This window comes from Pelmatolapia mariae, linkage group LG22 (assembly GCF_036321145.2).
Source record: "Pelmatolapia mariae isolate MD_Pm_ZW linkage group LG22, Pm_UMD_F_2, whole genome shotgun sequence".
Lineage (NCBI taxonomy): Eukaryota > Metazoa > Chordata > Actinopteri > Cichliformes > Cichlidae > Pelmatolapia > Pelmatolapia mariae.
This window is the reverse complement of record NC_086245.2, coordinates 11,846,022-11,869,586: the sequence shown is the minus strand read 5'-3', so window position 1 is coordinate 11,869,586 and position 23,565 is coordinate 11,846,022. Positions and strand designations below refer to the sequence as shown.

The following is a 23,565-nucleotide window of genomic DNA, read 5'->3' as shown; positions in this document are numbered from 1 at the left end:
TGGACCGTGCCAGTTAAGCTGAGCTGAAATTCAACAATTTCCTCTTGTTTGCATAGTGATATAACTACATCAGTGTGTGTTTAAACGCGTGTTTATCTACAGTGGTTAAAGCCTTGTCGCAGGACTATTGTGTTATGATCTAGCCAGATGGCAGATTCATGGCGCTACACACCAAAAACACTGAAGAGGGATAAATGATGTTTCTATGTCAGAGAGGCAGCAACGGAGTCATTTAATTATAGGGTATTGTAGATGTCACACGAAGCTGAAAACAGGTAAAGTGATATGTATGAAAGGTGTATAGGTTATATACTAGAGAGAAAGAGGTGACCTAAAGTGGCTATTAAAGGTAATTAAGTGGGCATTTGGATCCCATTATACATTCGTTTTATTCATGTTTCTTTCATCAATTAATCATCTCTCTTTTCATTTCAAAATATAATATGGAACAATGGGTCAGGGCCAACCCTTATTTCTTTATATTTTGCTTACAAAGAGCTAGATATTCTTGGGCATTAGCTGCCTTTTTGCTCACAAGAGTGAATTTAAATCGGATGTTTATGTCCTTTTAACTTGGACTCTGCCTCAAAAACACAATTTGTTCCAGTTTCTTTATTTAAAAAGATGAAAAAATTTCAAAGGTAACTCAGTTTGAAGGCACCAAATAATATTTTTTATACCAACAAGGTAATTCCCAAAAAGCCATTAGCCAAAAACCTGACACACTGCTTGTCATGATGTGCTATGCGTCTTTAAAATAATTTGGAGAAACTGGAGAAGTGGAAGAAGAAGAAGAAGAAGAAGAACGGGCCTTACAAAGCTATGAATCCAGATTTCAAACAGTTCAAAACTGTTGTCAATGTAGTGACAAGATTAGGGGGAAAGCTCCAGCAGTGTGTCTGCAGCCATCTGTAAAACACAGTGGAAGCTCTGTCATGGTTTGTGGCTGAATTTTAGGCAGTGGTGTTGGAGATCTTGTTAAAATTGATGGAATTATGAACGCAGAAAAGCATTTTGATTCATCTGGAAATCATCTGATTGAGAACAGCTTCTTTTTTCAGTATGACAATGATCCCAAATACAGTGCCAATGGACTAAGAGCATACCTGGACAGAAAAACACACAGTAGAACAGTATTTGGTATTCATGGGCCTCCTCAGAGCTCAGACCTCAACAGTATTGAAGCAGTGTGGGATCATCTCGATGGAGAACAGAACAAAAAGCAGACATTTAAAGAAAAGTTTTGAATGTCCTTCAAGATGCCTGGAGAACGACTCCTGAACAATATTTAATAATTCAAAAAAATAAACAAAATTACAAGAAAGCTTGATCTATTTTCCTTGGAAAATCTAAAGAAATTAGGGATGGCTAAAGTCTTTTGTACGGTACTATAGTAAAACAATTGAAAATATTCTGTGTACAGAGTTACAACATTTTACTGTTTTGAATTATGTGTCATTTTGAATTTTACCTCCAGGCAGAAAGTTAGAATGTAACAGTAGCGCTTCGTGAGCCGACAACACAAAAAGCCTTTGACACTGATCATGTTGGCCTGTAACAAATGATGAAACACAGATAAAACCATGACCAAAAAGAAAAAAATACCATATTAGTAATTGCATGCACTCAGCTTGATATGACTAAATCACTAAAAGGGCAACTTTAAAAACCAACCAACGCACCATCTGGCATAAACAGCACACATCTTGAACACGGCCCTGTTCTTCTGTAACCTGATATAAACAGTCTCTCTAATTATTACAGCCTACAAGATCCACCGTGAAGAACAGACAACAGGCAGCAAGAAGAAATATATGAAGTTCAAGGAAGAGGCAGCGGTACAATTACTGAGTGTTCCAGTGCAGAGCACTGCCTCAGATCTGCTGCCACTGAAGCAGAGACACCTCTAGAGACGAGCCGGCTCATTTCTATAAAGATTAATAATGCTAGTGTTTATAAGGCCCAGATCAGCCCTTGGAGTCCCAAGGCCCCCCCAGTGCAAAACCGCTGGCACAAGACAGCGGAGGTGGTGACAGAGATGAGGGAAAGACCCGTGTAGGGTGTGGGAGTAATGGAGTGAGGAAACAGTGAGTGCCTCATTGCATAGATACATCAGAGCTTATTTTATGATGCGTTTAATTTAAAAACCAATGCAAAACTTCATTTTATTTCATTGTATAACGTTCGGTGAAAGGTGCTAAATCTTTTAAACTCACAAATTTGCTTTTATTTGAAGGACACTAGCACTCTATTAAATGTAAGACCAACGGCCACTTGGCTTAGGGCAAAGAGTGGAAACCTCAAAGTAAGAAAACATAACTTCCAACATCTCTATAGCTTATTACTTCTACGCTCATTCCATTGAAGAAAAAAAAAAGACGTTAAAATAATTGCTGGTAACCTGACAACTTCATTATAAAGATTAGATTTAACTTGTTAAAATTATTGTGGTGTATTTCTGAAGAACATTTGTGCAGAAAGACTTTTTAATGTGTGTGAAGGTGAAGTTGTTTGACATGCAGGTATAAACGCAAAAGAGACAAAAATGTTATCTTCAATAAATACAGTGGTTTTATTTACATCATTTAGTTGCTGTAAGAAATATATGACCTTGTTGTTGTGTTAATATTTTAAGTTGTGATTAAAAAGTTGATACATACTGTGATTATGTAATACAAAAAAACTTGAATTCACTGTAGATGATTAAAACACATGAAGGCATCTGATTCAGTGTCTCCTTATGAAGGTGTTTTCTCTAAAAGCCTTGGATTGAATAAAGAAACATGAGCACGGTGCAGTTTACTTAGTTTTGCAGAGTAGTTCAAATCCTGTACACTGAAAGGAAATGTACATCTAGTCTAATAGCTGTATTCTATTACACTGTAAGGCATTTTTCTTACTGGTGAGACTCTGATTGAAATGAAGCCTTTTTCTCTTCATCACTCTCCACTGGAGCATAGTCGAAGTCACTTGGCTCTAAAAGATTGAGATTTGCCTGCACTGCGACAAGTTTCTGCACCCTCTCCGCTGAGACAAAGCCTTTCACCTTCATACTACGGAGGTGCTGCCACAGGCGCTCGCACGCACCTGTTGTCGGTGGGATCTGGAGTATAGCGAAGGCTACGGCAGACAGCGGCTCAGAAGAGCACAGGCCTTTCCACCACGTGGATGCGGACACGTGCTGACACGAGCTCCATATTCCAGCCCCCTTCCACAGTCCCTGCTTGGCTGAGAACCTGGCAAAGCTGCCGAGCACTTTACCCTCGTCGAGATTCAAATGATGTGACAGGTTGGATATCACATAGTAAGCGCTGTTTATCTGCTCCCCGGTGAGCGTCTGCTGTCCGACGTGCTTTGGATCGAGCATGTACGCTGCTGAGTGGATAGGTTTCACGCAGAACTCCTGACACCTGTCTAATGATGCCATGACGGCTTTCTGCTCGGCGCTGTGCAGCACGGATGCTGACAGAGAAGTCCCGATGACGTATCTTAGCTGACTGAACATGTCGACAACGCCAGAGAGCGCGGCATCTTCTCTTTTCAAGAAATCAATATAATTCCCAATCAAGTACAGTAAGTTCCGACTGCTGCTCAGCCCTTTCCAAAACTCGGCATCCTGCAAAGTAGCCCTGACAGTCACTTCAATATCCAGTGTGGGAGAGACTGCCATCTCTCGTAGAGAGTTCTGACCCTCGAGGAGGCTGCTGAACATGTTAACCACACCAGTCCAGTTTGTGCCAGAGGGCAGTTCCAGTGCTGTCCCTTTAGAAGTGTGGTTTCTTATTTTTGTAGTCTGCCAGCACCTAAAAGTGTCACTTAACATTTGCCGCTCTTGAACACACCTCACCACCTGCTCAGCTCTCCTGCACAGTGACTTCATAGACGGCTGCGCCACTATGTCGTCAAAGAGACGCTCGACACCGGACGCTGTGCAGCCAATAGCTGATATGTGCGGGAAAGCTTCCTCCACTTGAGCCCACGCTGCCATCATTTCTGGGGCATCGTCAGTGACGACAGCGAAAACCTTTTGTGAGCCGACTTCATTTATGACGCCTTTAAGTTCCTCAGCAATAAATGTGCTTGTGTGTGTCTGCTCCTTTGTCATTGTGCATTTGTAAAACAGCGGTACGGGAGTAGCAACAGCATAGATAATAGTCCCAGTTTCTTTCAGGTTAGACCAGCCACTGCTGATGATGGCGACGCAGTCTGCTTTCCCTATGCTCTCATGAACCTGGCTTTGTACTCTGTCAAACTCACAGTCCAACAGATGTGAGGAAAGAGCCTCTCTAGGGGGCGGACAATAAGCCGGCCGAAGCACACTGAAAAATCGTTTCCAGTAAATATTGTCTGTGAGAGTGAGGGGTGAAGATGTGGCATACACAGCTCTCGCCAGGCACTCGTCGGCATACGCCTGGCTGCGCTGATCCACAGAATCAATGAGAAACTGTCCCCCAGGAGTGGCAGATGGCAAGAACGATAAGGAGGGAACAGGGATGGAGGCAGAGGAGCTCCCATCTGGGCCGGGCGACTGCTGCGAAACCACAGAGTACTCCTTGCATTTGTCTAAATGCATCTGCATCTTAGTCGCGTTCTTTGTGTATGTCTTTGAGCAGTAGTTGCACATGAAGGTCTCTCTTCCATCTTTGATGGCTGGGGTAAAATGCTTCCACACACCAGACTGCAAGCGTGGCATCGTTCTGTATTAGCACAATAAAGAAAATCATTAATCACAAATCTTGCTGCTGCACAGGCACGCCTAATCACAATGACTGTGCCCCGAAATAATTTCCTCCTTAAGCACATACCTCAGCGTGGATAAGAAAAACCTTTTAATATAATACAGCGCAGATTGATAGGACCAGACTCCTCGGACATGAAGATAAATTAAGCACCCTCCTCACAGAATATAATAATCTCCATGATTAAACAGCTTTAATTTTAGTCACAGACGGTGTTTCTGTTAAATTTGAGCAAAACATTTACCTCTGTTTATAATGCATGATTAAACAGACCCATTAGGAAATAAATTAAATTAAGGCAAACATGGAAACATATATTTTAAAATATATTTGCTAGTCATAAAAGCCAAAGGTCAAAGTCAAACGTCAGTGAGTCTAAATATTTTCTGTTGGACTATTAGGCTGAAAATACTTTTAATTGGCCACTTCATTAGGTACGCCTCTTCAACTGCTTGTTACCAGAGATATCTAATGAGCCAAACACAAGGCAGCAACTCAATGACATAGACATGAGACCTGCTGCCAGCATTCTGATGCTCAAACTTAGGAAGACAGGTCATTTAAGCGACTTTGAATGCTGCATAGTACCACATGGGCTGGCCTGACTATTTCCGAAACTAATGATGGACTGGGGCTTTCCCACACAGCTCTATGGTTTACAGAAAATGGGCCAAAAAACAGAATATATCAAGTGAGTGGCAGTTCTGTGGGTGAAAAGACTACTGTGATTGTGACTCAAAGTGACTTCTGCTTTGAGCTGATGGGAAGGCAACAGTAACTCAGGTGCACAATGGTATGCAGAAGAGCATATCTGAACAGACAACACCTCAAACAAGAAGGGCATAAAGAGCACCACTCCTTTCAGTTGAAAACAGGAAACTGATGGTACAGTTCACAAGAGATCACCAACATCGAACAATAGAAGACTGAAAAAAAAAAAAAGTTGCCTGGTCTGATGAGTCTTTATTTTTGCCGCGACATTCAGATGGTAGAGTCAGAATTCTGTGTAAACAACATGAAAGCATGAATCCAGCTTGCCTTCTTTCAACAGTTCAGTCTGCTGGTGATGATGTAGGGGATATTGTCTTGGCACAATTTGCACCCCTTAGTACCAGTTGACCATGATTTAACCAGCACAGCCTACCCCAGTATTGTAGCTAACCATTTCAATCTCTTTACGATCACAGTGTACTCATCTTCTGATAACTGCTTCCAGCAAGATAACACGCCATGTGAAAAAGAACAAATGACCTCAAACTAGTTTCATGGACAAAACAATGAGTTCACTGTACCCAGTCACCAGATCTCAATCTAGTGACCTTTGGGATGTGGTGAAACAGGAAATTTGCAACATAGATTTCCAGCCGACACTTCTGCAGCAACTGCGATGCTATCACATCAAAGTAAGTACCAAAGTATCTGAGGAATGTTTCCAGCACCTTGAATCTGTGCCACAACGAATTAAAGCAGTTCTAAAGGAAAAATGGGTCCAACGTGATACTTAAAGTGTACTTAACAAAGTGAAGTGCAGTGAAGTGTAGAATGATAGCTTTGGTGTTCAAACTTGTCATTACGTTGGTTGCTTTCTGTTTGGGTTTTGAGAATTCCAAAGGATGGAGTCCCAAAGGTTTTAGATTTATTTTTAGCTTTTTCAAACACTAAGGCATAACCTATCTTCTGATTCGTAACTAAATAAAATAAAATATTACACATGGAAAAAAAACTTTTTCCTTCTCAGGGACTCTTGCACATCTCAACCTGCAGGTTAACAATCTTTGCTCTTACTGTCCAGTTCTTGCAATAGTACATTTTTTTATTTCTACAGTAAGCACTTTCACTTCCCTGGAATGAAATCAAAATATAACACAAGTTAATGTTAAAAAAACAAACCAGAAAAATCAAAGAAACAGTAGCTTATTTTACCCACCTCTATGAACACACACTACTCCACTTTTACTGGAAGGTGCTTCAGTTTCATCGGATGCCCAGACCTGATGGAAAATCTTCTTCCAACTTAAGTTACTGGAGGATTTAAGTTAGCCGTTTCGGCTAACTCTGTAGCCTACCAGAGACGTTAGCAAAGTGGTCTAAATAAACGAAATAACAGCACATTGTTCAGACGGTAAACTTTGACAAGATAACAGACCGTCTGCATACTGAAAGTAGTTCACGTTACAGACTGACTGACGATAAAAGACCGGGAAATGTAACATAATTTGTCAACAAACGGCGTTTTCTTATCGCTTTTGTTATGATAGTGAAGCTGCTTCCTGAATCCCCAGTGCAGCAAGTAAGGGAGCTCAAATGGCTCAAAAAGTTGGATTTGACTCACAGGGAAAGTTGACGGGAATCGAACTGTTTGAAATGCAAAATACAGCAATAAAATTGTTCAGCATAAAATGAAACAACATGAATAAAAATATCAACAGACCTGCTAGTTTGCAGAAGAGAAAAATGCACAGTTGCTCCTGTAGTTTTTGTGCAGTGTTACCTTACAAATAGATTTACTCTCACAGCGAAGTTAAGCGTTATAATTAACCGTTTTATTCTCATTTGACCAGCTCTGGCCTTTGCGTGCATTGAATATAACCTCTTTCTCTACTATCTTTGCTTCTGCCACACCTTTTTGATTCAAGGTTAATAAGATGATAAAGGTCTTAAATGGATTAACTGGGAAACGCCTGCCACTCTCATTATGTTTCTGATATGAAGGGAAACGCTGACTTGTCATTTGTCTTTATCCTTTACAAGGTTTCCCACATCATGACATGTTGGAAAGAACGGGTGTAACTGATAAGATAAATTATGCCCAGGTTTTCTTTACTTTGGCACGGTAGCTGGTCTAACTTCTTAAAAGTGTCTACTCAGACAAAGTAATTCTTGTATTAATTAAACACTATATTTTGTAGACATCAGCTATGACAGTTTTTTACAACTTGATGTAAAAAAACAACAACTTTTTTTTGATTATAAACATGATGTAAAAATTAATGAACAGCTATGCTTACACATTGCTTCCAAACGCACGTATGTTATGTTTGAACTGGTGGCTGTGGATTGCTTCTGTATTGCTTCTTTGATGATGGATAGGGTTATAGAGAAATTCATATTAGCAGCTACAGGTTGACATCATCAAATACTTTTAAAATTTAGTTAAAGAGCATAGGTATTTATTTGTTTTGCACAACAACAACTAAATATTTGCTAATGCATTTTACTTTATAAAACACCCATTTTACATTGTGGTGCTCATAAAGCCCAGTTTGATCTTAGGTGGGCCAAATCAGTGAAACTCAAAATTCTTTCAGTGTAACTACACATTTAATCAATAAAATATCTTAGCAGAAGACAAGCAAGAGCAATTTTAACAGTTTGTCACAGGATTTCTATATGATAAAGAAAAGATGTGCGGTAAATGAAAGATATGTGTCAGCATGACTTTTGGGGGTTAAACTGTAAAAAGAAAATGTGTAAAATTAAAGAAATCTATCATTCTATTATTTTATTATATATATTTATTATATAAGAATTATATAAATACTTTTGTGTATTGTGAATGGCCATGGGGGATTTTATCAGTAGGAAAAGCTATAAAACTTGTGAAAATACAGTTAATGTCCCAAATTTATCTCTTCTTTCACATTTTCCAAAACCATCCAATGGGCTGGATTGGAATCTTCGCTAGGCCGATTCTGGCCCAGAGGCCTTATGTTTGACACGACCTGGTCTACATTGTTGCTTTTTTTTTAGCTAGCTAGTTCATACTGTAGCTAGTTTTATTGATAAGACCAATTCCTCTTGCAGTAGCTGGTAAATTGAATGCTATTCTGCAACTATCAGTGTTTATATTGATGACAAGCAGTAATAGATCCACTAGCACTGTAACTGAATGGTTGTATTCATACTTGGTTAATCTGAAACTCTTTTCTCAATTAACCCATGAAATATTAGCTCTATTAAAGGTCAAAAACATAAAAAAGAGCCTACCAATAAAGTCCAGTATCTCAAATCACATCTTTACTAACAATGCCTTTAGACCCACACCCATTCTCTCAATACATGATCTACACTGCCAAATATTTAAATCGATCAACTGATCAGTCTTAGTAGAAAGTCAGTTTCATGTTTGTGCCTTTCCTGTCTCTAACAATCGATTTTAAAAAAAGACTTAAAAAAAAAGGATTTCAGTAAATGCTTAGAAATTGCACTCATTTTTACACAGTCCCCAAATTTCAGAGGCTAAAAATGAATTTCACAATCATATTTTTAAATATAAGGATTGCTTGGCTAAAAGTCCTTGGCAGTTAATGGCTGTCTGGTGCCCTGCCAGACCTTTACTGCAGCCACCTTCAGTTGCTGTTTGTTTGTGGCCCTCTCTGCATTGTCTTTTCTTCGCTCATTGAAAAGCGTGCTCTGTTGGGTTTAGATCAGGTGACTGATTTGGCCATTGAAGAGTACCTTTTTTTTAATGTTGTGTCTTGAGACACTGTTGGGTTGTTTTTGCAGTGTGCTTTGGGTTATTATCCATTTGCACTGTGAATCAGTGCTTCACATGCAGATTTCACCCTGCTGCTTCTATCAGCCATCACATCATCAAAAAACACTAAGGACCTGGTTCCACTGGCAGCCGTACATGCCCATAACATCACGCTGTCTCAGCCATGTTTGACATCCTTTGGATAATGAGCCGTACCTTCCTACTTCCTACTTTCTCCTTCAGTCGTTCTGGTACCAGCAAATCTTGGTTTCAGCTGTAGAGAAGCTGCATGCTTTTTAGATGTTTTCAAGCAAAATCTAATCTGTCCTTCTTTGTTAAACCCCCTGAATTAAAGCCTAAAGTCTGCACTTCAATCACATATTGACTGTTTATTTTAAAATCCACTGTGTTTGTGTACAGAGGCAAAAAGGTTAAAAAAAAAAATCTGTAGTTTTGTGCAACAAATTACGGCCCCAACTGTATGTCAGAGGTATAAGTATGAAGTATGTCGTGAGTTGCACTAATTTAACTGTTTGTCATGGATGACGGCAATAAAAGTAGGTATATTTTAGACAATTTTAAGCACCATAATCAAATTAACCAAACTGATCTTTTACTGCTGGTGTAGGCCTGTACTGGTCTGGGTGTTAATGGTCGACTCATTTGCTGTAACATTAAATGACAGTGATTACCTCTAGCTCAGGGGTACATTTCTGTACCATATGTCTGTCATTAGAGACATTTCTGGAGTTTATGCAGTATCCAGGTTTTTGTGGAGCGGCGAGTGCTGCCAAAGCAAACTAACTCTATCTAATTTGGGGGCACTCCAAGTTGGTAATGTCAGGTTGTATCGCAGCACTCTTCAGAAGAGGAATATTCATGCTGACACACAGCACAGAGACAGAAAAGGCAAGAGGACCTCACTAAAGCTGAGCACTATTATTTTCTTGTCTCTCATCGTTGGATTAATTCGCCAAGCCCGTTTGAGAACTTCAGTGTTTAAGCCAGAGATTTAGGAGTCCAGACCACAGGGACACCAGCAGAGAGGAAGCAGGATGATGTCATGGCATGGCAGTGATGGAGGATGATGTTGGTTTTCTGGTTAGCTGGTGGATTTGGCTTTTCCTAAACATCTTCTGGTCTCATAGGAATTATCATTTACTCTACTTGTATTTAAATTTCTTGATATAGTAGAAAAAAATCCACTTGGGAAAGAAAAGAGGCGCAGAAAGAGATCTCACAGTAACAGGATTTAATTCAAAGCAAATGTTGAACTATAATAAATGTTTCTTTTCTCCCTTTTTGTCTCTTCTGTTCCAGATTATGTTTTCCTTGAGCAAAATCTTGATTTCCACTCACATTAAACGCTAAAGATGATGGAAAGACGGCACACTGAAAGCTGGTTCTTGTTGCCATTTTGATTTAAGTGTCGCTCTCACACACAAGTAGCCTGTTTTCTTTTTTGTTGGAATACAATCAAATCTGCCAAAACTGCGACGATGACACATAAGCTCCATTTATCTGTAGGTTGTTGTGGGAAATTTGGCTCCGAGATTAAAGTTATCGCCGAAGATCCGAGAAATGCTTTCATGTCTTCTCTGTGAAATGCCCCCCTCTTTGTAATGCTCAGAGTCTGGCTTAATCCATCAGTGCGAGCTTTGGACTCAAAACATTTTGTGACATAAAAGCCTTTCAATTACTGCTGTAAAATGCACTTCTTTAAACATGAAACAGCGCCACACGCTCTTGACTTAAGAAAGCATTAGGTCAGCGAAAAGCCAATTAAATCGTATCATTTCATTTTGCTTTAATGGCCAATCTTTGCGTTCTTTGAGCTCGAAGCTAAAATAACATCTTGGGACTCTGTTAGCAATTACTTGATTTATATCAGTGCTTGGCTACTACTAAACAGGCTGAAAATAGCTTTAGTGAGGTCTTTCAGAGCACTTTATGGGAAAGCATCTTTTACTGTATGTGTAGGCCGTGTTTTCAGACAATAGCATTTGTTGCCGTGGGAGTTTTGCTTTTAACAGCAATTTCATTTGTTCTCTCTGTCTGTGGTTGACATTTATTCTCATAAAAGTATTTCCATGTTGTCATAAAGTTTGGCTTCAAACACACTGCTAAATAGATTGCTGGAACATCTGGATGTACTCTTGCTGCTTTTCTTGTGTCATGCCAGATATTAGCATTTCATATTTTCCACCGTGATAAGATCCTGTGAGAATATATGCTTGATTCCAATATTTGACAACAGTTTAGATATAATTTGATGAGCCGCATTCACAACTGTCTTCTGATTCAGTAGTGCAAACGCCACTGCATTCCGCTTCAATTAAAAAAGCCAAACACTGCTGTCATCACTCTCCAGCAGCTGTGCAAAGGCAGGACAGATGCATCCCACAGCTTCTCCCAGTAAGCAGTTGGGATCCATCCATGTCAATTATATTCCGCCACAACAGTTGGCTGAGCGTGATTCATTATCTTAAGGTAATCATGAGCGCATAGTTTAATAAAGGATTAAACCAATTAGTGATCATCAACCCATTTTCAAATAAATGCCAAGGCTGCGCTGCTTCACACTTAAAACTCTCAACCTACCTCTGCTCGCAGTACCTTTACCCATCAGCAGAGGCCACTGTGGCCAAGCACCTATACAGGATGTTTGCCCTCTCTCTTTTCAGTCTCAATAGTGACCTCAGCTTGATACCCACTGGCAGAAATTCAGGGACCTGAGAATGACTTTAACACATAATAACTCAATGCACTTCTCCTGAAGTAGATGCCAATTTGGTGAAGCACATAATGATTTTATTTATCTCAGAGCAAGACTTCACCATGTTTGAGGCTGTAGATTGCAGTGCCTTTGCCATGTTTTTGATCTGTGTATATCGTCATGACTTTTGGAGACCCATGCCCTGGTCCTACAGAAGAAAATGTGCATCTTTGAGTGAAGCACCATTAGCAATTGAAGAGCGACTGCTGGGAAAATTGCACTGACACAGGCGGCTACAAAGGGGAGTCATAATCAAGTTTAGCATTTAGCCAGGTGTTCTGGGAATCCATCCTACCTGACAAACCATCCTACCCGTTGTTTCTATGCATGCGCACAACTCTAAATGAAGTGGCGAACCGTCCTACCTTTGTGAATGTGACCTACAAGCATACTTTAACAGCTAAAATTAAGTGGCAAATCATCCTACCTTTGTTAATAAAAGCTAGAAACATACTCTGACGGGTAAAATTAAGTGCCAAACCATGCTACCTTTGTGAATGTGACCTACAAGCATACTTTAATGGGTAAAATGAAGTGGCAAACCGTCCTGGCTTTATGAATATGAGCTACAAGCATACTCTGATGGGCAAAGTTAAGTGCCAAAATGTCATACCTACTTAAATTTGTGCTGGAATTACTCTGTGACAGCAGAAATGTGCATAAACTACTTACAGTAGGACATTTTGCCAAAGTAGGATGGTTTATCAGAACCGGATCCGTCCTTCTTTAACAAATATTTAGGCTAGATGGGCCCAAATAGGATCTCATCCTTAGCTCCATGTACTGTGCATCAATATTCAAAATGAAGTTGGTGACCTACAGCTCGAAGTTCAACAAAAATGCTTTATTTGACTTTTATTACATTTTCCAACCATTAATGCCTGTTTAAAATATTGGTTCACAATTTAAAGCATTAGCCAACCATTTATAGCTATAATAATTCCTCCTGTTTGCAATAGCCATTAAGTTGATTCTGCTTTGTGCTGCTGTCTATGTTTTCTCTCTCCCTCTCTCTGGGTTATTTTGGGTCAGCCACATTTTGGAATATATTCCAGTGAACAAAAGCAATAATGTCTTTCTTCAAACAACAATTGGCACGGGTACCATAGCTCTCTGTTCACAGAGCAGCTGTAGACATGAGTTTGAGGCATTGACAAACAGAGCCTGAGAGGTAGCACACCTAGCGTTCCATAAGAAAGCAGGCTTGTTAAGCTAGGCAGTTCAGGAGTGAAAAGTAAAGTGTAACGGATCCTCCATCTGTATTTTTGTTTTCTGCATGTGAATGACAAACTTGGGCGCCTCAATGACTCATCACTTCATTCAATCTATGTGGTGGAAAACATCATAGCCATTTCTTTTGGAAATGATCTCGTATCCAAATGGAGTTTTATGTGTGCACCCGACCGGCTACGAAATCTCATAACAACCTGGAGATCTCGCTGAAATGGAGCAACATGAATGATTAAAGCAAATTCACAGTTGAACCGTCTGTGCAGATAAACAGCAAATTGTTTGCTGCAGCAGGCAGAGAGGCGATGTCTTCATCATGTTCTGGACTCTAAAAAAAGAAGGAAGAAAAAAGAGAGTAGAGTCTACAAGAGAAGTCCTAACCGCATTGTCTCTGTTAGTAATGGGTTTGAAGCAGCAGCCTGCTTTGTTCTATTGTAAATTCAGGCGGGAATCATTCTGTATGAAATGATATTGAAATAACAAAGTGAGTTGAACTGCCAAGAAATGTGAAATAATTGAACAGAATAATTTTCCCACATTGTTCTTCCAGTAAAGACAAAAGTTTTACTTTTTAGAGCCATAACACCAGCATGGGTGAGGGCATAATTAACGTGTGCACACACGCATGCCATTATTTCATTCTTGGATAAATTAACCTTCCAAAGAGTGTTAATAATAATAATGGATGTAATATGGAAGGTAACATTGTAAACAAGGAGTGTTAAATTTGACGGACAGTGTGTACATGGCTGGATTATGATGATGAAATGATGTAGAATTGGAGCAGATCTGCAGATTTTGGATAAATCCCGTGTTCGTAAGTATTTGCTCTTCCTGCCACGGTGCAGAAGCACGGGATCTGATGTGGAGCCAGACAGTTGTTTGTTGTCAGTGTTATCGCTCTCTAAGACATTAAACACATACTGATAGCACCGAGGTCCTGAAAGCATCGCCACATCTACAGTCTGATTCTCAGACGTTAGGGGGAAAAAAAGTATGTGAAAGTTTCATCGTCACACCTTTTCATCTGGGAAGAATAAAGAAAGAGAAAGCAGCAAAAGAAAATCAGTAACCACATCAGACACATTCTTGAAGTGTCAAGGGTTAAAAGGAACCCGTTGGGTTGAGTGCACATGCTTCCAATTAGGTCTTAAATAGGCAAGAGGAAACAGTTGATTTAGGAATATTACTGAAGAATGACTTTAATTAGCCTAGAGACCAAGGGGCCCTGAATGTGGGCACCGCTGTCAGCACCAAACACTACACAGCATTAATCAGCAGCACCAACAGGGGCTCACTGGGAGCTGAACTCTCCAAATAAGACAATGAGCAATGATATTTGTTTATCGTTATTGTCCTGGCAAGTCATATCTATTGACAGCAGGTTGAAAAGGAAAGATGAAAGTATAGTAGGTGGAAGAGGTGATGACTGTACGAGAGGAACAAAGATTCAGCCCTGCTTGTTGTGTTTTACTCCGCAGTAGAAACCACGGCATTGTCGTTTCCCACTGACACAGCTGGATTGCGACCGCTGTGACTTTCAAACCATCAATAAGCTCATTTGAAAGGCAAATAGGACTAAATTGAATGTCACTATATTGCTTCATGCAAAGCCTTTTTATTAGATTGCAAAAGCTGTGATTCATATTTCGAGCACTTCCAAATGCGGTGTTGTTTCTTGATGTACGGTAAATTAGGCACTGTTTTTGATTGTTTTCATCAACCTAAGCTGCTTTGTTTCTTCAATCAGTTTGTTTTGTGTGTGTGTGTGTGAAATGCTTCATTGACGTATTTCAACAGGCTTAAGTCTATTTAGATGAAGATTATAGTGATGCTCAAAGAGGATCTCATTCCCGGGAAAATTTTCCTCTGTTGGTTTGTCAATTCAAAGAAGTCGTCGTGATTTATCAACTTAAATAATATTTTCTTGTAACATACTGATGCTTGGTCAGGATCCTTTAGCTTTTTTGGCTGTTAGCCTACCAGAAGGAATGCTAAAATATGAAGCATACCACAAAACTGGTGTACTAAAATATTTTTCCTGTGCCACAGCTAAAGCAACATTTGTGTTTTTGCAGCATTTCAGTTCCAACTTACTGATCTCTTCTTCTTTTGACTGCTTCACTTAGGGATCACCACAGCAGATCATAATTGTCACACCAGCCCTCTGCATCTCCTCCTTACTACATCAGTCAGTCTCCATTATGGTCTTTCTCTCTCTGAATATGCCTTCGCCCTCACTTTTACTTTGTTTAACCTATTAAAAATCTTTCCAGCTGTACTGAAGTCATCAATTCCCATTTACAAATACCAAAAGAGTCTCATATAACATGCCAGTATGTGTTTTTAAAGTCTCGCTGTTTCTGTGTCTTTGCAGTAAGGATAGCTGAAACGGTCACATGCCTGAGATGACAGCTAATTCAGTCGAAAACCATATGATTAGCTGCCCACACCTCTTAAATCAGGCTGCGAGTAGCCTGAGGCTGCTCTGACAAATGAGCTGAAACTGTTTTTAGTGTATAATCAATCTGATAACTTGGCTGACATTAGACAATGCAGAAAATACACTTGTTTGTGTAGTGCTGTTTCTCTAAATAAAATTTGAGGGTCTTGTAAATTCTGGGAGATTCCCAGGAAACATTGTTAAAAACAGAAGGCCTAGGGGAGGTGGTCTCAAAATATGGGAGTAATATGGGGAAAAATGGGAATATACCTTGCATTGTTAATTCTGATATGCAAAAGTGACAACACAAGCAGAAGATTTTTGACCACAATTCATTTGCTGCTAACTTTGGAGCTTTCCTGGCTTTCATGAGCTGATTGCACCCAGCGCCTTCATCTAAAATAAGTTAAAAGATGCTAAAAGATGTCAGAAATACCAGCTTTGTATCTTTGTCACGGTATGGCATGGCGGACCGTGGGGGTGTAGGGAATGAGGAGGACCCAGTCGCGGTGCTCTGTGTGTAAACAGTGCGTTTATTTACAGTGGTAAGGAAAACAATTGTTAATCCTCTGTGCACTCCCGACTCCCGTGACGTGTCCTTCTCCCAGTGTCAGTGTCCCCGCTCCTTGGTGTCTGAGCACCCCGTGCTCGCTCGTCCTCTTGTCTCCCTGCTTCTCCTGGGGATATGACAAACAGACAGCCATAAGACACACACACACAATGCGGGAGGACAATCTGACTGACTGACCGGGAGACTAACGTCAAGTCACGCAATGATCCCGCGTCGGAGAGAGCTCCACCACACTCTCAAGTAGCTCCTCCAACGAGGCCTGATCAGCTGCAGGTGTGACATGGTCTTCAGGTGTGGCCAATCACCTGCCAGGGCCACACCCACATACACACACACACACATATGCAGGGAGAACGAGGGACAGCAATACAAAATACATACATTATAATATAAGTCCAAAACTGCTCAGGGTCCCTGGGTCACTCAGACCCAGGACCCTGACAATCTTTTGTCCTACCCCCCATCTCCCCCACGTTTTTGTGTTTAATATCAGTAATTACATAGCAAGCCTCTTCTTATTTCAGCAACCTGGCTAATAGTTTGTAGTGCTTGAAATGAATCATATAATCTGTTGCAGTCATTCCTTTTAACTGTAGTTATTTAGAATGAATGCCATTTATGGCTTTTTGCTGTCAAGGCCTGTCAGTGGTGAAGAGCAGCTAAAGCTGCGTCTATTAGGTTTTTATTTGCAATTACGTTCTTTTTTTATTCTCTTCCAGAGTGTTTCTTTTTAATGCACTCTTTGTACATCATCTTCACTATATTACAGGGGGGAGTTTTTGTTCCATGTACGGCTATAGATGATACTAATGGTTACATTTATCTGAGCATCTGTCAGCAACAGGAGTAAAATATACGACAGTTAATGAAACCATAATCCAATACAATACCATAATACACACTTTCTTGGCTAAATTTCAAGTACGTTTTATAAATGTACTTTTACCACCATTGCAATTTACATTTCACTGGGAGTATTTGCCATCTGTAGTATTGTATTAATTTTAAATAGTGTTCCAGAGTCTTACAAGACTTTTAAAACATGATACATTGTTTCAGAAGTTTAAAACAGGAAATTTTTTGAATAGTTTAATAGTGTAGTTCTGCCAGCTGAATAATTTATTACAAGTAATGCAAAAAAAAAAAAAAACTTACTGCATGTAGCTGATCAAATCTCACATTAATTTTAAGATTAATACTTTTAGTTGGGTAGATAAGATATTTGGATGAGTTCTGGCATTTTTCACCTTTTTATATATATATTTTTCGTTTATATCAATCATTAAATTAATTAATTAGGACAATAACCATAATTATTACCATATTTTACTTGCAATGAAATTTCTTTACACATTCAGTACTTTTACTTAAGTAAATGATCTCAGTATTTCCACCAGCAATGTTGTTTCCATTTTTCCCTCCCTCACAAATCAAATGTGCCTTATGAAGCTCTTCTCTGATTTCATCTCATCTTGTTGCAGGTGCACTGCTAATCATCACTTTATCAATTCAGTTGTATTATGTATTCCTCTGATGGCTCCCATGAGAAGTGCTTTGCTTTCAAACAAGTCACCCGAAACTAACTTTCTACACATTTATATTCAGGCATGGACTTAACCAGGTAGAGAGCTACCTAAGATGATTCTGGGTAATTATGTAGCAATTACTCAGGCGATTCAGTGGGCCAGTGAAAGAAGCAGCACATTAAAACCATTATGGGGCTTTGACAGCTTCTCTTAATTGATTGATGCACAGCAACTAGCTGGTGATTACCATGCTGTGTGCTCATATGAATCATCTCACATTAAAAAAAAAAAGGATTTCAGCCATACCTCACACTCCAGTGAGCAGACGAACATGGATTAAAAATTTACATGTAAGGGAGGGCGTTAATGAATCCACAGATGTTAGAATATTATCATCATGATGGTGTGTTAGCGTGTGTGTGTGTGTGTGTGTGCATTCACGCAGGTGTGTCTTTGTGAATATGCTGGTCCATTATGTGTAATAACCGCAGAGTTTCCTGTCAGAACATTTTGTCTCTTCGCTTGACTTCACACTCTGACTGTTTTTATAAAAACCTGCAATTTTCTTTTTTCCCTAAATAGACTTTGTCTCCGAGGAATGGTTTCTCTCAAGACCGATGAACAAGCGAACTCAGAGTGAATGATCACAAAAGCTCACGAGGCTTTGTAAAGTTGATAATTGCATACATGAAACAGGTCGGACAGTAGTGAAACTGAGACTTAGAAGGTTTTCCTCTTACTTTTTAAGTACAAACTGTGTTGTTTCATTCATAGGCCTTTTTAAACCAATAAAGCGGTGCTGTAGCCTAGTTACCAAGAGTCCTTCAAGGTCACATAGTCAACAAGAAGCAAAACTTCACTGAGCCAGTTCACTGTGTGGGCAATTTATTTTTTTATTTTGTATATATTCAATTTTTTTTTCTTTAAGTAGTTTCTAGTGCAGTTAAAAAAAGTGCAAAATGCATGCTTTTGTTATTTGCCCTGTTTAAACCCATTTTGATATACTTGGTATCATTTTGAGTATAATTAGTTGCAGCATTAATTTCACTTTTAGGTAAAATTGACATTACACGCCACACTTGTAATAATCATAGGGCAGGGCAAGGCTAGGCAAGGTTTTTTGTTTTGTTTTTTTTATATAGCACAATTCAACAACAAGGTGATTCAAAGTGCTTTACAGAGACATTAAAAAATAAAAGCAAATAAAAAGCATTTAAAATGTAAAAAAGAAAGGAACAGTAGATAAAATCAGTAGTTAAAATGTAAGTTTTAGAATTTAAGCTTAAAAGTAAAACAGTGCGGATTTGGTGCTTTATTCAAATGCAGCTGAGAACAGGTGAGTCTTCAACCTGGATTTAAATAAACTGAGTGTTTCAGCTGATCTGAGGCTTTCTGGGAGTTTGTTCCAGATATATGGAGCATAAAAACTGAATGCAGTTTCTCCATGTTTGGTTCTGACTCTGGGAACACAAAAAAAAAAAAAAAAACGGATCCAGATGGCCTGAGGGATCTGGAAGGTTCATACTGGGCCAGGAGGTCACTGATGTATTTTGGTCCTAAACCATTCAGAGCTTTATAAACCAGCATCAGAACTTTAAAGTCTATCCTCTGGCGGACAGGCAGCCAGTGTAAAGACCTCAGAGCTGGACTGATGTGGTCCACCTATTTGGTCTTAGTGAGGACTCGAGCAGCAGAGTTCTGAATGAGCTGTAGTTGTCTGACTGATTTTTTAGGTAGACCTGTAAAGATGCTGTTACAATAATCAAGCCTACTAAAGATGAATGCATGGACTAGTTTTTCCAGGTCCTGTTGAGACATCAGATCTTTTATCCTTGAAATATAGTTTAAGTAAATCATTAAGTTGGCCTTGAAGTCCTTAATGCATGTAAACCAAATTTATATGGAATGTTAACATGATCCCACTATGCACCCCTACAAAATTATATGAGAATTTATTCAAAACTTCAAGATATCAGGTTTACAGACAGCAGGACATGCATGCATGCAAATGCTACTAAGCACACAGCCTCCATTGCATAAGTTAATGCACCACAACATAAGATGCTACAATTGTAAACTGTTGTTAAAACAATTTTTTCACTTTCTTGTGAGAAGTTTGGTGTGACAGAACAGAGGTGATGCCCTCCCTCTTCTGGTTTTTTATTTAAAAAGAAGTAGAACCTATATTCTTTACATATAACTGAATGTGATTGTCACTATACAAGAATTTCAAACTTGATGTAATAGTTAGCAAAATGCTTGATCCTCACTATCATTTGAATACCGCAGTGAGAAATGGCAAATTAAGAAGTCTATCCGGTGCTTCAGTCTGGGACTTATATACCTTTTAGACACAATTAATTGTGTTATTCTGTCAAATTAACACGATTAATGGTGGTCAAGATGGATAACATTTTCTGCCTAGTGCCGACAACAATATCATTTTATTATCAGCCATGTCTGCTATTAACTTAATGGTAACAGTGCAAATGTATCATTTTGACTCAGTGGATCAGAGAAAATCTAATTTGTGCAGACCCAGTTCTTTTTTTTTCATCCTGGAAAAAAAATAATTTAAAGAAATATTTTAAAACCCAAAGCATATGTAATCTTGCAGACCATAACTGTAAACATCAGCTCTGATGACTTACTAGGGCGAGTAAATAAAGAGTTTAGGTAATCTAGTGTTTATTGTATTAAACTACAGTTCAAAATATTGTACATTTATATTTGGAGATATTTTCTAAAACAAGAGAATATTATTGTCCAAATCCTGAAGCCCATAATGATGCAGCTAATATACAGTGACCAAAGGAGCCGTATCCCCTCCGTTTGTGTGCACTTTGTCCTACATATTTTTACTGTACATTTCTCAGAAGCAGCTCCTCTGGCTTCAACTGCTTCCACATGTGGAATGCCAGAGATAATCTGTCCTACTGGATGTCAATGAAAGGGGGTGTCTTGCAGACGTTGAAGAGTCAGATCCCACTTCCAGATTGTAACCACCCTGCATGTGTGAATGCTAAGTAGAAACGCACACCTGGGCATTGCACATACAAACACACACACACACACACACACACACACACACACACACACACACACACACACACACACACACACACACTAATACTTAGGACAACGTCTCAAAACAGTCATGGTTTAAATCTGAAAAATAAATAAAAGCTGAGTACTTTAAGATGTATTATACTTAACCAATAAATACGTGTACATTGTTATTTAAAGGCAAAGGCAGAGCTCAGAGACAATGTGGTGGCTTCAGAACTGGCTCTGTAGTACACCCACTGATACTTTGAGAAAAAAGCACACTGACTGAAAACAATTGGCACACTCATACACTCCTTCAAACCCAATTTCTTGGTATTCTTCTGTTTCGTGTTTTTTCACATAACAGGACACATAACAAACATGGCTTTTGTTAACAAGAGGAATAACTTCCTTGTGTTTAAAAGAGTTTTTTTACTAGGAAGAAGTCACATTTTCCAAACACTGTGAAGATGGTCAGTATTTATGTTTTTTTTTTTTTCTGTTTTGGTCTTTGATTACTATTTATTCATCCCACTTTACCTAAAGGTTTGTTTTAGACAGTTGCTTTTGAAGTGGTGTTTTGCTGATGGTTAACAGATGCTTTGAAATAGAGGATACAGATAGAGAACACAGGAAGCTCCGAAAACTGGATGCCTGTCAAAACGAAACAACCCTGTCTATTTAATGTGCGTCATCACAATAAGCGCTCTTTGAGCAATTTGTTTGCCACATCTGGTTGCTAGTGATGCAAGCATCTGACTGCATGGTAACACAGAGGTAGACTTTCTAGATTTGTTTTTAATAAATGCTGTTTATATAGTACCACTGGCCTCCAGTACTGATAGATGAAATAACCAGTGCTGCAAACTGGGTGCAGCACAGAACTCCAAAATGTATATGGGAATAGAATAGAAGACAACACAGGTAGCTGGGTCACTCATTGTCCAATCAGAATAAAGGTTTCCAGACTGGAAAAACTGTCTGGGATAATTATACTAGTTTGTGGGGTAAAGGCATTTAGCACCAGACTAAACAAGAAATTAAGGAAAATACAACCTTGCAGAACTAGAGGATTATTGTTATTACTGTAAAGTTTGGTATTTTGCTGGCTGTCGAAAGATTGGCTTAATGTGAGTGACTTTTCCAGATCAAATTAGCAAATTTACCCATTAATTCATTCCCAATGATGTAAGGTGGGATTATCCTCTTTTAAACAGGCAGAAACACCTGAAAATACATGTCCAGCTTCAACCAGCCTTTTATGTTTAAGGCTGCACGCGACATTGAGTTATATTATTGAAGGAATTTTTTGTTGAAGGGCAGGCAAAATGTCAATAAGATAGCAGACTGCAGATCATAAAGCATAACTAGCTCACATTTCTCCAAACAGTCTTTTTAAGCTTGAGGGGAAAAAGGAAGTTCATGTGAGAGAAAAGAGGAAGTGAAAATATTCTGATAGATGTTGGACTCCAGACAATGTGACTGAATATTATTTTTGCTGAAAGTGTAGCAAGATTTCCGGCACTGTTCAGTTTCTTGTATAACAAAAAAAGAGAGACAATGATGAGACTGCTTTGAAATCAGCTGCTAAAGCAGTAGAGAATGGTAAGTGGTGACCTTGTAAACGCCAGTTGCTAGTTGGCAAGTGGTTACTGGAGGATTGCTGGACACGCTATCGTGAGTTTGCTTGCAAAGAGGTTTATGGTGGACCTTGCCTGTTCTCCACATGTTCTCTCTGGGTACTCCAGCTTCCACACAGGCTGGATGGATGGAGGATGGCGGGAGCTCTTTAGGTGATTGCTTTGGTTACTACCAGGTTCCCACGGTCAGCTAGTTTCAATGCTGACTTGTCTGCAAACCACATGCCAAGCAGTAGTAGAACATAAAAAAGTGGCTACAAGCAGAACATACGCTGGAAATGAAGAATATTTGCCTTCAGAGTAAAAGTTGCAACTTTTACTCTGAAGGCAAACAGCCTGCATTTCTAGTTTGTGTTTCTCTACTGCTCGGACAGTCGGCGTCTTTTCCATGTTTGACGACAGCGAACAGATAGCAACCAAATAAAGCACAAGGAGGTTTTTGGTGTAGCACCCTCTTTGCAACCGATTTCACCTGGCAACAGCCAGCAACTCACTCACCAACCAGTTTGGGAATACAAATTTCCCCCTAGCAACTGTAGATTGCCATGAGGTCATCGACCTTACTCTTACTTTAGCAATTGAGATCCACGCAGAGGGCGCTGTTTATGAGCTTTTAGTCCTACAGACCCAATAGTCTTAAAGGCTGGCTGAAACTACACACTGTGCACAGGATACGGAAGTACTACACAATGGATGTGGTTTATGTAAACTCGAACCTGTCCCAATACTCTACAGGTAAATATAGTTTGGTACTCAAATGTTAACGCTTTGCTTTGGAAGTAATGCTGCGTTACTACTGTGAGGTGTGAGCTCTTTGGTTTATTTTTATCTTTGAAGAGTTGAAATAAGATTACAAAGAGTACAAAGGGGAGAAATCTTAGTTTTTCTTGTGCCTTACCTTTCCCTGCTGCTCACCATTTTCAATCTCAAGCTGTCTTTTAGTTTTTTATCTTCATCTTTTCTCCCACCCTCTATGCGACCTCTCTAAAAACTCTTATCTTCAATCATCCCTGCAGTGCTCTTCTAATATTTTCCTTTCTTCTTGCTCGAGCTTGATTCTTGCTCTCATCTAGTTTTCGATTCCTCTCATCATGTCCGGTCTGGTCTCATCTCAC

General features: G+C 39.3%; 1 protein-coding gene across 1 annotated transcript; it reads right to left on the bottom strand.

Annotated features, from left to right (window-relative positions):
- Positions 1-1,379: 1,379 nt before the first annotated feature.
- On the bottom strand, positions 1,380-7,006 carry LOC135933719 (uncharacterized). Its single transcript, XM_065471857.1, has 2 exons — positions 6,667-7,006; positions 1,380-4,697 (listed from the first exon to the last, which is right to left on the bottom strand). Exon 2 carries the CDS (start codon positions 4,691-4,693, stop codon positions 2,897-2,899), a length of 1,797 nt encoding a protein of 598 aa, XP_065327929.1. The 5' UTR covers positions 4,694-4,697; positions 6,667-7,006; the 3' UTR covers positions 1,380-2,896.
- Between the last annotated feature and the right edge of the window lie 16,559 nt (positions 7,007-23,565).

Coding starts and splice junctions, on each gene's coding strand:
- LOC135933719 (XM_065471857.1), bottom strand. CDS start 4,693: ATGCCACGCTTGCAGTCTGGTGTGTGGAAGCATTTTACCCCAGCCATC.